The 13,418-nt window shown below is 39.5% G+C and overlaps 1 protein-coding gene across 3 annotated transcripts in view; it reads left to right on the top strand.

Moving 5' to 3' along the window:
- CCDC146 (coiled-coil domain containing 146) overlaps positions 1-11,874 on the top strand; it is a 200,831-nt gene extending 188,957 nt beyond the window's left edge. For all 3 annotated transcript variants that reach the window (XM_056799504.1, XM_007504057.3, XM_001371084.4), the window contains exons 17-19: positions 1,988-2,125; positions 9,331-9,579; positions 11,670-11,874. In XM_056799504.1, coding sequence (XP_056655482.1) covers positions 1,988-2,125; positions 9,331-9,579; positions 11,670-11,873 — 591 coding nt within the window. In that variant the 3' untranslated portion in view covers position 11,874. The remainder of the gene's footprint in view (positions 1-1,987; positions 2,126-9,330; positions 9,580-11,669) is intronic.
- The last annotated feature ends 1,544 nt before the right edge of the window (positions 11,875-13,418 follow it).

The raw sequence follows: 13,418 nt of genomic DNA, 5'->3' as shown, positions 1-13,418 counted from the left end.
TTTACAGGGCCAATTTAGTACAGTATAGGATTTGAGGTGACAGGTGGGAAAAGAGGAAGAAAGTGTAAACTTCCATAGCTGCATACATCTCTCTTCTTCCTTTCCCCTCCCCTCAATCCTGCTGCCCCAGAGTCCTGCTGCCAATCTAAGCTCTGCCCCATCTTGTCCACCAGGTTCCTTATACTCTTCACACCCAAGAATCTCCCCGCTAATCCTTAGCCCTCTGGTGAAATATACTGCTTTGAAAACTTTAGGCCTTTGGTGTACCCAAATATGCAACTTTCCCTATATGTGGAGTAAATGTAAGAAGATAATGAAGCCTTTTGCTCTTACTGTTAATAATAATTACAAAACAAACCTCTGAAAAACCCTAAAAGATTGTGTGCTTGCTTTAGGTCAGAAAAATAGGGAAGAAGCTCCAAGACTTCATCATGCCCTGCAGTGTGGTCCAGGGAAGAAAGAAACCCTGGATGGCAGCAATAGGTGGCAGTGAAGCAAAGGGGGGTGATGAACGAATCCCTTGGATTCTGAGGGAGAAAAGAAAAGGGTAGAGCAGGGAACCAGCCCAGGCCTGAGCAGCATTCATGGGGGTTACACTAGCAAAACCCTCTACCCCAGTGTAACTCCTTACCTGCTGCTTCCCTGGAAGGATCTTCTCCTTCCCTCCTCACTGCCTTCTCTGCTTCCATCCCCACCCCAATCCCTACCATTGTCCCAGTCTTTATCCAAGAGTCCCTATTTTTGTGCCTGACCTTCCAGCTTCCCAGTTTCTGGAGCCTCTGCCTGAGGCCATGTAGCCCACCACCATGGGCTACATGAATGGCCGCCAGCACAGTAGAGGCAGAAAGAGATATGCAGCCAGCATTCCATGCTCAAACTCTGCCTTTTCCCTAAAGATATCATTACACAAGTGGTTGGGTTTTGTAGAACCAATTGATATAATGCCAACCTTCCAGTTTAATGCTGTACCTTCTATAGTACTATTCTGACCTGGAGAATAGGCTCAAAGCTATCAAGAAGGGATGGTGAGTTTCAAAAAGAAGATTTAGGGGGTTTGTGAAAACTTATCAAAAATTTGAAAGGTTCCCATGTGGTATTCCCACGATTCAATCTGTTCTGTTTGGTTCTGGCCAGTAGAACTAGGACTGATGGGTGAAAATAAGAGGGGCAGATTTTGGATCAGTATAAAAAAACCTTCCTAATGATTAGCTTTCCAGACCAAAAAAAAGCCTCCCTCAGTAGAAAGTGAGTTCTTTGTCACCTCTAGTCTCCCAAGTAAATGTTGAGTGACCATTTGTTGGGGGATATTTATTTTTTAAGTTGTAAGAACTTTATTTTTTAAATTTTTATTTAATTAGTTAATTTAGAATAATTTCCCATGGTTACAAGACTCATGTTCTTTCCCTTCCCTCCTCCCTACCCCTTCCCGAATCTGACACACAATTCCACTGAGTTTAACATGTGTCATTGATCAAGATCCATTTCCATATTATTAATATTTGCACTAGGGTGATCATTTAGAGTCTACTTTCCCAGTCACAGCCCCATCAACCCATGTGATCAAGCAGTCGTTTTTCTTCTGTGTTTCTTTTCTGTTGGGGAATATTTAAAGAACATGTGCTTCAATTGAAGGTTGGACAAGGTGATCTCTGAAGACCCTTCCTCTTCCAGAGGTCATGATTCTAGTAACAGTATCAATTCAATATGGCCTTGTGGGCTATCTGACATTATTTGTAATGTGGAATGCTTCTGGGTTCCTAATTATATCTGGAATTTTGGGAAATAATCCATAACTTGAGGACTGCCTATGACAGGGTGTAAAAAATACTATATGGATAAGGTAAAAACTGGTCCCGAAACCCTCCCATTTCCCACACCCAAACAGGTAAATAAGTGCAGGAATACTGAAAAGATGAAACAGTGTGCCGGCTCTGCACAGCAGCTGAGGCCGTGTCCAATTTATCTCTTCCTCTTGTTTATGAACTAGCTGGAATTCCATCTAGCAGAGAGAGAGGAGAAGTTGCTGGAGAAGGATTTCCTCTTTGAGCAGGTCACCCGGCTCACAGACAGACTCCGTGCTAAAACTCAGACCTGCAAGCAGGATACACTTCTTTTGGCCAAAAAGGTTAGTTCGCAGATCCTGGCCCACTCATGTTTTTTCATAGAATTGTGGTATTTAAAGGTAGAAGGTGCCCTTTCATGATGTAAACGTCCTCTCTGTATCATTCCTCTCAAGTGGTTATCTACCCTGTTAGGCAGCAAGGGCTTAGAGTGCCAGACCTATGATCAGAAAAACTCATCTTTCTGAATCTGGCCTCAGGCACTAGCTGTGTGACCCTGGGCAAGTCACGTAACCCTGTTTGCTTCAGCTTCCTCAACTTGAAAATGAACTGGAGAAATGACAAACCACTCGAGGGTCTTTGCTAAGAAAACCCCAGGTAGAGTCCTGAGGATTTGGACACTGCTGATAACAGGCGCTGTTAGAACACTTATAGTGATAGGAAAAATATTGGGATTTATCTCTGAGGCTTAGAGGAACTTTGTAGAAGAATTAGGTAATGCTGAAAGCAATAGGTCTTCTTTGGGGTACCTTTAAATGAGAGACATACGGTGTAACTGCATATACTGAAGGGATCCTGGTGGGAGAGGCAAAAAGGGAAATGTATGAAAACAGAATCCACCGTCATCCCTAAACTGCAGCAGCAGCTGGTATCTCCAAATAAGGCAACCCCTCAATTCCCAACACTTAGACCAGAATCAGAATCGTTAAAGCAGGACCAGAAAGGGCACAGTCAGAAAACAATGTCGCTTGAGTAGTTGGGGTACAATGGTCTTTGGGCTATGGAAGCCATACGCCCCAAGAGGCAGCCAGGTTATGGGAAGAGCACACATTTTGAGGCAAAGGACATGGGCTTATTATACCCTGCCTCAGCCAAACCTACCTATGTGACCATGGACAAGTCATTTATCCTCTCTGGGCATTGGTTTCCTCATCTGTAAAATGAAGGAAATAAACTGGACGCCCTCTAAGATCTCCTCTAGCTCTAAATCTATGACCTGATCATCTTATAAGAGATGCCACGATGCTTCTGTGAGAGTCTGCTCGCTGGTCGTGGAACATCTCTTAACCAGATTGTGGGTGAGCTTCATGGCTCTGTGTTCACCTCGAACATCAGGGGAGCTCGGAGATCAGGGATGCTTGGGATCAGTTCAGTTCAGTTCAAGAGCTTTGAAAAGTGGGAAATGAATCAAATAATGGGCATTAGTACAAATGATTGCCATTTCCTAAGGAATGTAAATCAGTTACCACCACCTGGAAACCCAAAGATCCTAGAAGCAGTTTCAACCAGCAAATCTGTGATTTCATTGCCAAGCAGAGAGACATAGCAGATGCGTATTTGATAAGAGGTGACACATTTTGAGGGTGATGAGGGATCAGCTCTCAAAATAATTGAAAGAAGTTTATGCCAAAGACTAGCTTATTATTACCAAAAAGAAAAAGGAAGTTGCAAAAACATCAGTGTCTAGTGACCTAGTTTGACAGAATCATTATGAATTTAATATACACAACTACTAATGATTATATGAAAGGTTGCTCCATATCACAAATTACAAAAGAAATGAAAGTACAAATAATTCTGGATCTCATCTCACAGCCAGTAAATTGTCAAAGGACTTCAAAAATGTAAAAACTTAGTGTTTGAGGGATTGTGAAAATGCAAAACACTTTGGAATTTTGTTAAGAAACTTGCCAAGATGTCCCCACCCTCTAACCCAGAAATTCCACTTCTGGAAATATATATATATATATTACAAAGAAATCAATGGGAAAAAATTGCTCTGTATTCACATGCAACTCACATTCAAGTCTGGTGCATTTGCAAGAGTCTCCTCATTGGAGAGAACAAATTTTTAGTACTCTGTGCCTACATAACTGGAGAGAGCATGGGGAAGGAGACATGTCTGACTTTAAAGAAAGACTCACATGGTTCCAGAACTAGAGAGAGAGTAAGGCTTTGGAAAGAAACAGATATGTAGAAAATCTGGCATTACAGCACGTTCTCAAGTTCTAACATACACTAAACACTTCCAAGAATCTCTTCTTGGGTGAGATCAGGAATACTTGCATGAGATGAGATAGATGTATCACTATCAGTGGGAGAGCTCCTTCACTCAGTGTATCATCTGGTACATTCCAATTTGTGCAACCTGTCTGATTTCTCTTTGATATCAGATAAGATGGATGGGTTTGTTTACTATTTGGAATGGTCTTCGTGTAATTCTCATTTGGTAAGAAGAAAATACATCTTTTGGATATACCTTGGAGATATTTCTTCTCCATTAAGGGATAATGCCCAACAAAGGAGCTTGAATCTAAAAATAATTTCCCCTACACTAGAAATATTTAGAGAGATTGATAGACATAGGTGTAGTCCAGTTTTCCCCCTCCACCAGAGGGGAGAGATTGGGCCAGCCTCTGACTTCAGACTTTTCCTCCTCTCCCAGCATGGATCAAAGTCTCTATTAGAAAGATGAGAGGTGGGAGAGACTTATGAAATCCCCAAAATATCTATATATATTTCTCTGTGAAGCACATTTATAATAAATTATCCACACATATGTATAACCTACATAGGTGAGAAAAACACCTTACCAAAATAATTTTGTAGTAGTAAAGAACTGGAAAGAAAAATAAATGTCCGTCAATTGGGGAAATAACCATACTGAAGAAAAAAATCCAGTATAGATAATACAGAAAAACATGAGAAGAATTATGTGAACTAATATAAAGGAAACAGAACTAAGAATACAATGTACCCAATGACCACATCAATGTAAATGGAAACAATATTAATGAGAAAGACAAAACTGAATCTGAGTAATTATAATGATTCAGCTTGGCACCAAAGAAGAGATGTGAGAACATAACTCCCTTCTTTTGCAGTGAGAGGATTTATTGGTATGTATAACCCTGCATATATTGTTGAAAGTTCTTTTCCTTTTATATTCTTTATGATATAACATAGCTCTCTAAAACATTGAAATCATTGATCATTCAAAAGACCTATGGGGTAGGTGTGAATGGGCTATTATAGAATAAAAACAAGGATGAACTGTGCAGGAGGAACTACCAAAAGGATATCTTCAGAGATATATAAGATCAGAAAAAGAAAACAGAAACAATCATATAATAAAAGCATAACCTATGTGTACTATTACTATATCACACTAGGTCAGGATATCTAGGGGAAGGCTCCTAAAATGTTTTATGGACACTGAATTACACAGCTAAAAGTTATACCGGATAGGAAGGTGTACACAGGATAGATACTTCACAGAGGGTCATACATACATTTGGGGATACAAATACAATAGTGAGATAGTCCCTGCCTTCAAGGAGCTAACAGTCTACATGTTTGCAGATAAGTAAAACATATAAATATGTAGTGATGGGAAGGGAAGGGATACTAATACCTGGAGCAATCATAAAAGGTTTTTTGAAGGAGGTGTCTCTTTCACTAAGTCTTGAAGAAAGCTAGTGGTTCTCCAAGAACGGCAAATTAAAAGTTGGACCTTCCAAGTATGTGGAGAAAGGAACAGAGGAGGCAAATTGAATATTGGGTACTAGGGACAACAAATAGACCAATTGAAATGGAGTGCAAAATGTATGAGAGAGAGAGAGAGAGCTGGAACCAGAATGAGAAAAGTTTTAAATACTAGGGAGAGCAGTTTGTATTTTGTAAATCAAGTTACTGAATGCTCTTGGCAAGAGTGTGGCATGATCAAATTAGGGTTTTAGGAATATCACTTTGATTATCTGTGTAGTAGATGAATTGAGGAGAGCAGATATTAGAATGCAAGAGAGAACAAGACAGGTCAACACAAGAAAGAGTTATTGAGTGCCTATGTGCCAGGTACTGAGAATACAAACAAAGCCAAAAAATAGTCCCTGACTTCACAGGGCTCACAATGGATCTTTGCATGTCTCATTCCCCTGTTTCTTCCATATGAAGGAATGTAAGCTACTTGAGGGAAGAGAATATTTATTTAATATTTTATATCCTTAGGGTCTCGACTATTGTAAATGGTAGTAGCTTATTTAATATCAATTAGCTAGTTAGTGAATACTCAAGCATTTAGTAAGCTTTTTAGTATTTGCCAGGCCCTATGCTAAGTACTAATGATAAAAAGAAAAAAGCAAAACATTCCCTCCTCTCAAGGAACTCAAACTCTAAACATGAAAATAAGAAGATATAAGCAAGATACAGTAATAAGCATGAAAATAGTTAGGTTCCTATGAAACATACACAGTGACAAACATGAATATAAACAGGTCCATACAAGATATAGATATAGTTATAGTTAATATTAGGCATGAATATAAGTAGGTAATATAAGATATATACAGTGACAAACTGTTGGGGAAAATAAGTAAGTCTATACAGGATATTCACAAAGACCAACATGAATAGTAGTAGGTCCATCTAAGAGATACACAATGACTAACATGAATATTAGTAGGTCCATCTAAGAGATACACAATGACCAACATAAATATAAGTAGGTTCATACAAGAGATATATAGTAACAAGCATGAAAATTAGTAGTTATGTAAAAGACAGAAACAGAGAATACAAAGTAAATAGAAAGTAATCTCAGAGGGAAGACATTGGTGGAGGGTGGGGGGACCAGCTTTGGGAGAGACCTCCGCCCAAGGTGGGACTTGAGCTACCTTGTAGGAAGCCAGGGAAATTTAAAGAAGGTGGAGAGGAACAGAATATTCCAGCATAGAGAGGAGGGATGGAGTGTAGTGTTCAAGGAACAGCAAGAGCATGTGTCACTGCATGGTACAGTGCATGAAGAAGAATAAAATGTAGGAACAGGTTGTGGAGAGCTTATTGGTCAACAGAGGATGGTCTATTGGATCTTGGAGGCAATAGGATGCCACTGTACTTTTTGAGGGTATAATGAGAAGGGGGTGGGTTAGGCACAGCAGGAACACTTTAGGAAAATCACTTTAGCCCCTGAATGTCATCAATCATTCCATAAACACTTAATCAGCACCTGCTCTGATCAGGCACTGTGCTAACCACTGGCAATACAAAGAAAGGTAAGACTTTCCCTGCCCACCAGGAGATCACAGTCCAATAGGGAAAACAACATGCTAATCTCTATGCACAAATAAGCTAGATAAAGGATAAGCAGGGAATCAATCAAATTCAGAGGCATCCAGAAAAACCTCCTGTAGAAGGGAGGGATGAGATTGTTGTGGGTGGCATGCATGGGTCAAGGGCTCCAGCACCCAGTTTGTCACTTGTCTGAGGACTGAAAGTGTGAATAAGGGAATGGCTAAAAGCAAAGAAAACTGAAATTTGAAGATGCTTCAGGACCTGTGGGGGATGGAAGAGTTCCATGAAGAGTCAAAAAAAAATGTTGGAGCCAGAAAGCTCTTTTTCTTCTTATCTAGGACTCTGAGGGAGCTGGATGGGAGAAATACTCATCTCAAATCCCTTTGCCTGAACTGAACTGAATGATATTCTTCATGCCCAACTGAAGACAACCTTTGGAATAGAGACTATATTTTCTTTTTCCTTAGGAGAAAACTCAGAGCCATATTCCCTGGAGAGAGTTTTGGTCAAACCCTCAAAAGTTGCCATAGGAAAGAGATAGTAGGGGCTTTCCTCTTTTCCCTCTGCCCCTTCCCTTCCTTTCAAAATAAAGTAGATACTCTGAATTATAACAGAATTGATTCAGCGTCTATGTAATAGAACTAAAATTTGAGTCCCTCAATAGAAGAAAGCTGTGGGGAGTAGACTTACCCTCTAATTTTAACTGCTTGACTCCATTGATAACAGCTTAACTCAGGAAGAAAGAGGAAGTGCCACACACAACTCAGTCCCCAAAACAGCTGCTCACCGGTCCCTTCCTTTTTAAGTCCCCCTCGCTATTACAAAAGACAGAAACCACACCACAGCCAACTATACGGATGGAGCAAGGGCCACAGGGCATTATGCTCAGAGAAATAAATGGTGCCAGTGTAGCCATATGCATTTAGTATTGCTGGAAGCAAATCATTTCAGAAAGTCTATCTACACGGTTAACAAAACTGAATAGCTGATGTGAAAAAGCATTTTCAAAAAGTTCTCTCACCCATCCCACCAGATGTTATTAACAAACTTTTCCTGTGTTTGCCCACACTCGGGAGTAGCCTGGGGTTGGGGCTAGGGAGAGTATGCACTGAGGTCATGACATGACATCCAGAAGATGTTCAGTACCATCAATCCTCTCATTTTGTTTCCATTTTAAATACAGTTCCTTTGGGACTTACACATGTTCCAATTTTCTCTCTTATATAGTTTTTACTTTTCTACATCTTACATTCCTATATGATTGTTGTTGCTCAGTAGTTTCAATCTTGTCCTATTCTTCAGACTTTCTGATTCCAGGCTGAGTACTCTATCCACAGTGCTGCCCTTAAATTTAATGCAATTTAAGCTGCCCTTAAATTTGTTGTTCAATCACTTCAGTCATGTCTGACTCTTCATGAATCCATTAGGGGTTTTCTTGGCAGAGATATGTGTGGTTTTCCATTTCCTTCTCCAGTCCATTTTACAAATGAGGAAACTTGGGCAAATAGGGTTAAATGACTTGCCCAGGGTCACACAACTAGTAAGTGTCTGAGGCCAGATTTGAACTCTTGATGAGTCTTCCTGACCCCAGGTCCAGTGTTCTATCACCTGTATCACCCAACTGTCCTATGTAATTAATGATCATTAATGCTGTCACACTCTATCTCTATGGTTACCCAGAACAAGAGAGACAAAAGAGATGAAAACTCCTCATGAGTTGTGTCTCCTTGGGTGAGCCACAACCTTTCTGAATCCCATATCTTCCCTAAAAATGAAACAACTGGATTAGATCATGTCCAAGATCCCTTCCGTCTCTGAAATGCTATGAATTCTAAGTGATCTCTCTCCGTGTCCAGAACTGCCTTTTAGCCATCACAGAAGACTAGCTGTCGGCCAATTCCTTTGCTCTTCAGTCAAAGCAAACTCTGCAACTTTCCCTGGTAACAGGTTCTAGTGTTTCACATCCTGTCTAGGACTTAATACCCTCCTGCCACAATTTGAATTGTTTGACCTCTTCTCTTCTTGGCCCTGCCAGATGATTATGGTGTTTGGTTTTTTAATATAAATAGAAGTTGGAGACAACTTTTAACAGCACAACCATTTATCAAGCCCCTGAGTCACCTCCAGTTCTCCTAGTTTTTCTGTCCATTCCTTTTCAGTGGTCTACACATTCCTTAAGTTTTTGTCCCTTGAATTTCAGATGAATGATTATCAGAAGAAGATAAAAGAGGCTACCCACAAAATGATGGCTCTTGTGGCCGAGCTGTCCATGCAACAAGCTTTCACTCTTGACCTACAAAAGGAAGTCAGGGAAAAACAAGAATTCCTTAAGTCTTGCAATGAACGGATGGACTTGGGGCTGCCACTTAACAAGGAAATCGAGGAAGAGTGGTTGAAGACACTGCGCAATGAAGACATGTATCACTTAGCTAAAGCAGAAAAGTCAATGGTAAGTGTGAGGTCTGGGTCTGCATTTGTCATATCTGTGTTCAAAGTCACGGAGAAGGGCCGGGAGCCTTTTAGGAGGAGGCCACCCTTTTCTCTTCAGTGCCATCCCTATAATTTGTCCAGTTCAGTCCTTGGGTTATTTTTAATTTCAAGACAGAGCAACTCATAATCTTAAACATACTATCAAGATCTTGGCACTGCTATGGAAATAAGAATCAGTCATGCCATTGAGCTTATAGGCACTGAAGAAGAAATATTTTTGTATGATAATGACCATTAGAAAAGTTCTTGTGCTAAGAAGATGGAAGTGTCACTAGATTAAGGCCTGGGATGAAAGTCCACTTGAATTATCCAATGAGATTGGTTCATACTATTGAGTCCCGCTTAAAGACATTATGATTAAAGATATATCTACACCCCCCACTCCACTTTTTGTTTGCTTTGCTGATTATCAAGTCACCTCTCTTAAAGTGTTGGACTGTCTTAAAGTTAAGATGGACTTCACCATTGTTTTTAGAAGTTTCATCACTCATGTAGGAATGATGAAAGAAGCATAGAGAGAGTGAGGCTCAGACCCAAGAAAACCTGGGTTCGAATCCCCTTTCCGGTGCCTTTTTGCTGTGCCATCCAAGGCAAACCACTTAACCTACAAGTTGCAGATAATGTGCTGTCTTAGGTTGAAAGAGTTTCCTATACCAGTATACTTTGGTCTAGCATCTTTCCATTGAAAACTTATAGCACAAGGTCCAACCTAATTTTCATTCATTCTCTTATTTGGCAAATATTTACTGGGACTGCCCACTCTATTCAAGGATGTAGGTTAGGTGAATAGCCAGGAAACAGAGTTCCAAAAAAGATAAGAGTATCAGAAAGTAAAATGTGGCTCATTCTATAAAGAATAACTTTCAAGTGTGAGAATTTCAAGTGACCTAAGAGGGAGATCCTTCATAAAGGAGGAATACTTGATAGTTGACAATTGGGAGCCACTAGACTAGAGGTTCTGAACCTGAGATTCATGAAGTTCTTTTAAATATTTCGATAACTTCATTTTGATATATTTAATTTCCTTTGCAATCCTATGCAAATTATTTTATGCATTTAAAAGCAGTATTCTGAGAAGGAATAGATGGCTTTCACTAGAATGCCACAGTGGGTCCAGGACACATACAAAAATGGTGAAAAAGACCTACCTTAGAATTTGTGAAAGGAGCTATGAAATTGTTGAGTGCTGAGAACAACATGGTCTTTTCTCTCCACAAAGGTGGTTCTTTTCATAGCAAATATATCTAAATCCCTGCCAGCTGTGCTCTTTTATCCAGAAGATCTGAGGTGCAAAAACACTTTCTGAGATTTTCCTCACCTCCATTCTATCATCCCTTGTGTATCCTTGCTACTCGAGCTTCACGGAAGCACTTCCTTTCTCACTTGGGTAGTATTTCTACCAGTTTATTTGTTGGTAGAAGAGCAATACAGAGAATGGAAAATGAAAAGATGAAGTGTTTGGGGAACCACTGAACAACTGAAAAAAACGAATCAAATTAATACTGTATTTGATTGGGCAACAAAGTTATGCTATGAGCATATTAAAGTTTTTTTCATCATTTAACATGTTTTATGTTCTGACATATTTTCCCATCTCCATCCTTATTCATGCTCCATCCAACCCCTCCACTACTAGCCTTTAGTTCTTCCCCTCTTGGTATTTACATTAACTAAGACAAGTATCATAGGAGCACATGTTTATAGCTGGAAGGAACATAATAGACCATTAAGTCCAATTCTCATTTCATGGATGAGAAAACTACGGCTCCAAGAAGTGACTTGTCCAAGGTCAAACTGCTAGCAAATGACAGAAGTAAGATTTGAATCCAGGTCCTCTACCTTTAGGCTGTTGATACCAATAAATATTTAACCAACAAACTTTCTTCAGTATACACTCTGTGCCAGGCACTATGCTAAGTGCTGAGGGATACAAAAGGAAGCAAAAATCAAATAGTCCCTCCCCTCAATAAGCTTACAATCTCAGATGTCCAAATGAATGTCACTTGCTATATTTTTCTGCAAACTGAAGAAAGAAATCTTTCTTTTCAGAATTTCATGGAAGAGCAACAGAACCAGCTACCCACTGGGGTTTTCACAACAGCAATTCAGCGTCCAAATGCCTACATCCCAGAAGCTGAAGCCACGTTGCCCCTACCCCGGCCTTATGGCCGAGCTGCTCCATTCAAGCCAAGTGAGCCTGGTTCCAATATGAGGCACATAAGAAAGCCTACTATAAAACCAATTGAAATTTGAATGCGTGAACAAAAAGAGGCCCCATGGCCAAGTTTCCTGATGTCTTTAAATAGGCTTCCATTAAACCCACAGCTGGGAAACCATGGGCAAAATAAGTCAACGGGGCTTTCACAATCCTGGGCAAATAGGAACAAGGACTTAGAATTAACTTATTTCAAACGCTCCGAAGAAAGCCTATTACTAGCTAAAAACCACAGATCTATTTCACTTGCCATTCATGCAGAATTTAGAATTGTAGCTAAAACACTGACAGTATTTTAATCATTTAGTTATATATTTTCCAGTTTGTATGTTGACCAGTGTTTAGGTTAAGTTTCTTTACAAATCAGATCCTAAAGCTACAATTATAGGGAATAAGAGTCCAACATTTTTTTCCAAAGAAAATCAAACTAATGCAATCTAGTGTGGTATTTTTAATTAAATATTTATAAATTCAATAGTACTCTTTTTCTTTGGGAAAATGTGCATTAGCATAGTTAGTGGAGAGGAAAAACTAAATATTTATATTTTAAACAATGGATAGGTGTGCTTCACTTGTGAAATAGATTATTCCTAAGATTCAATACATAAATTCTATTTAGATTGTCATTTTAAATTCTACAGAAAAGCATGATATTGTAAAGAAATATTATAATAAATCCTTTGGCAAAGTCAAGAATTTTTTTATAGCAAAAACAATCTCTTTGAAATGTGTCTGTTTTATAAATCTATATTTTTCATATGGGAAAGGTTTTATAAGAATAAAGTACTTCTGTCCCTCCTTTTGGTTCCTGTGCAAATAAAGTCAGTTGATTATTTTGACAAGCTCCTAAATTCTGGTACCTGACGTGTTCATGATTTTAATGAATTCAATGGATGTTTATAAAGTGCCTACTGCATGAAAAGTTTTCCTGAGGAAGGAGGCAAGTGAATGAGGATATTCCATGATGATTCTCCAGTAGAGGACCAACACATGGCAATGATTAGGGCAATCATTTACCCTGAGAGAAAACTCCCATCCAAAAAAAAAAAAATGGAAGAGTACAAATTAAGATGCAAGTGAGAAAGTAAATGGGAGTCTGGGCTAGGGCATAAATCATAGTTTCTTGAGAACACCAAAGTCCAATGAGTTGAGGCAAATCTATAGGAAAGTGGGCTAAAGTAGAAGCTTCGAGCCACGGGGAAATCAGGAAAAGGAGGGAAGAATCAAGATATTAGATTAGTGCCAAATTCTCTCACAAAACTCTTCCATAAAGATATAGAAAATATGCCAGACTTAATCCTATCTAGAAATTCCAATAAAAAGTCACAAGTAATTTTTCTCACCCAGGTTGGCATAGGAAGACAGGCAAATCCATGGACAAAGGGGACTGGGTTTAGCCAGGAACCGTTGCACAAAATGTGTTTCAGTGCTGAGGGTGTACAGCAAGGCAGGAAGAGATTCCATGCCCACACAGAGGGGACTGTTCTAGTTCAAGTTGAGGAAGCAGATACTAATTAGTAGCTCTGTTGCTCACTTCCATGTTCTTGATATAAATTCAGGGCAGGCTGATGAGGGGAGCTGAA

Source organism: Monodelphis domestica, chromosome 5 (assembly GCF_027887165.1).
Source record: "Monodelphis domestica isolate mMonDom1 chromosome 5, mMonDom1.pri, whole genome shotgun sequence".
NCBI classification, from domain to species: Eukaryota; Metazoa; Chordata; class Mammalia; order Didelphimorphia; family Didelphidae; genus Monodelphis; species Monodelphis domestica.
This window is presented reverse-complemented; position numbering and strand designations above follow the sequence as displayed.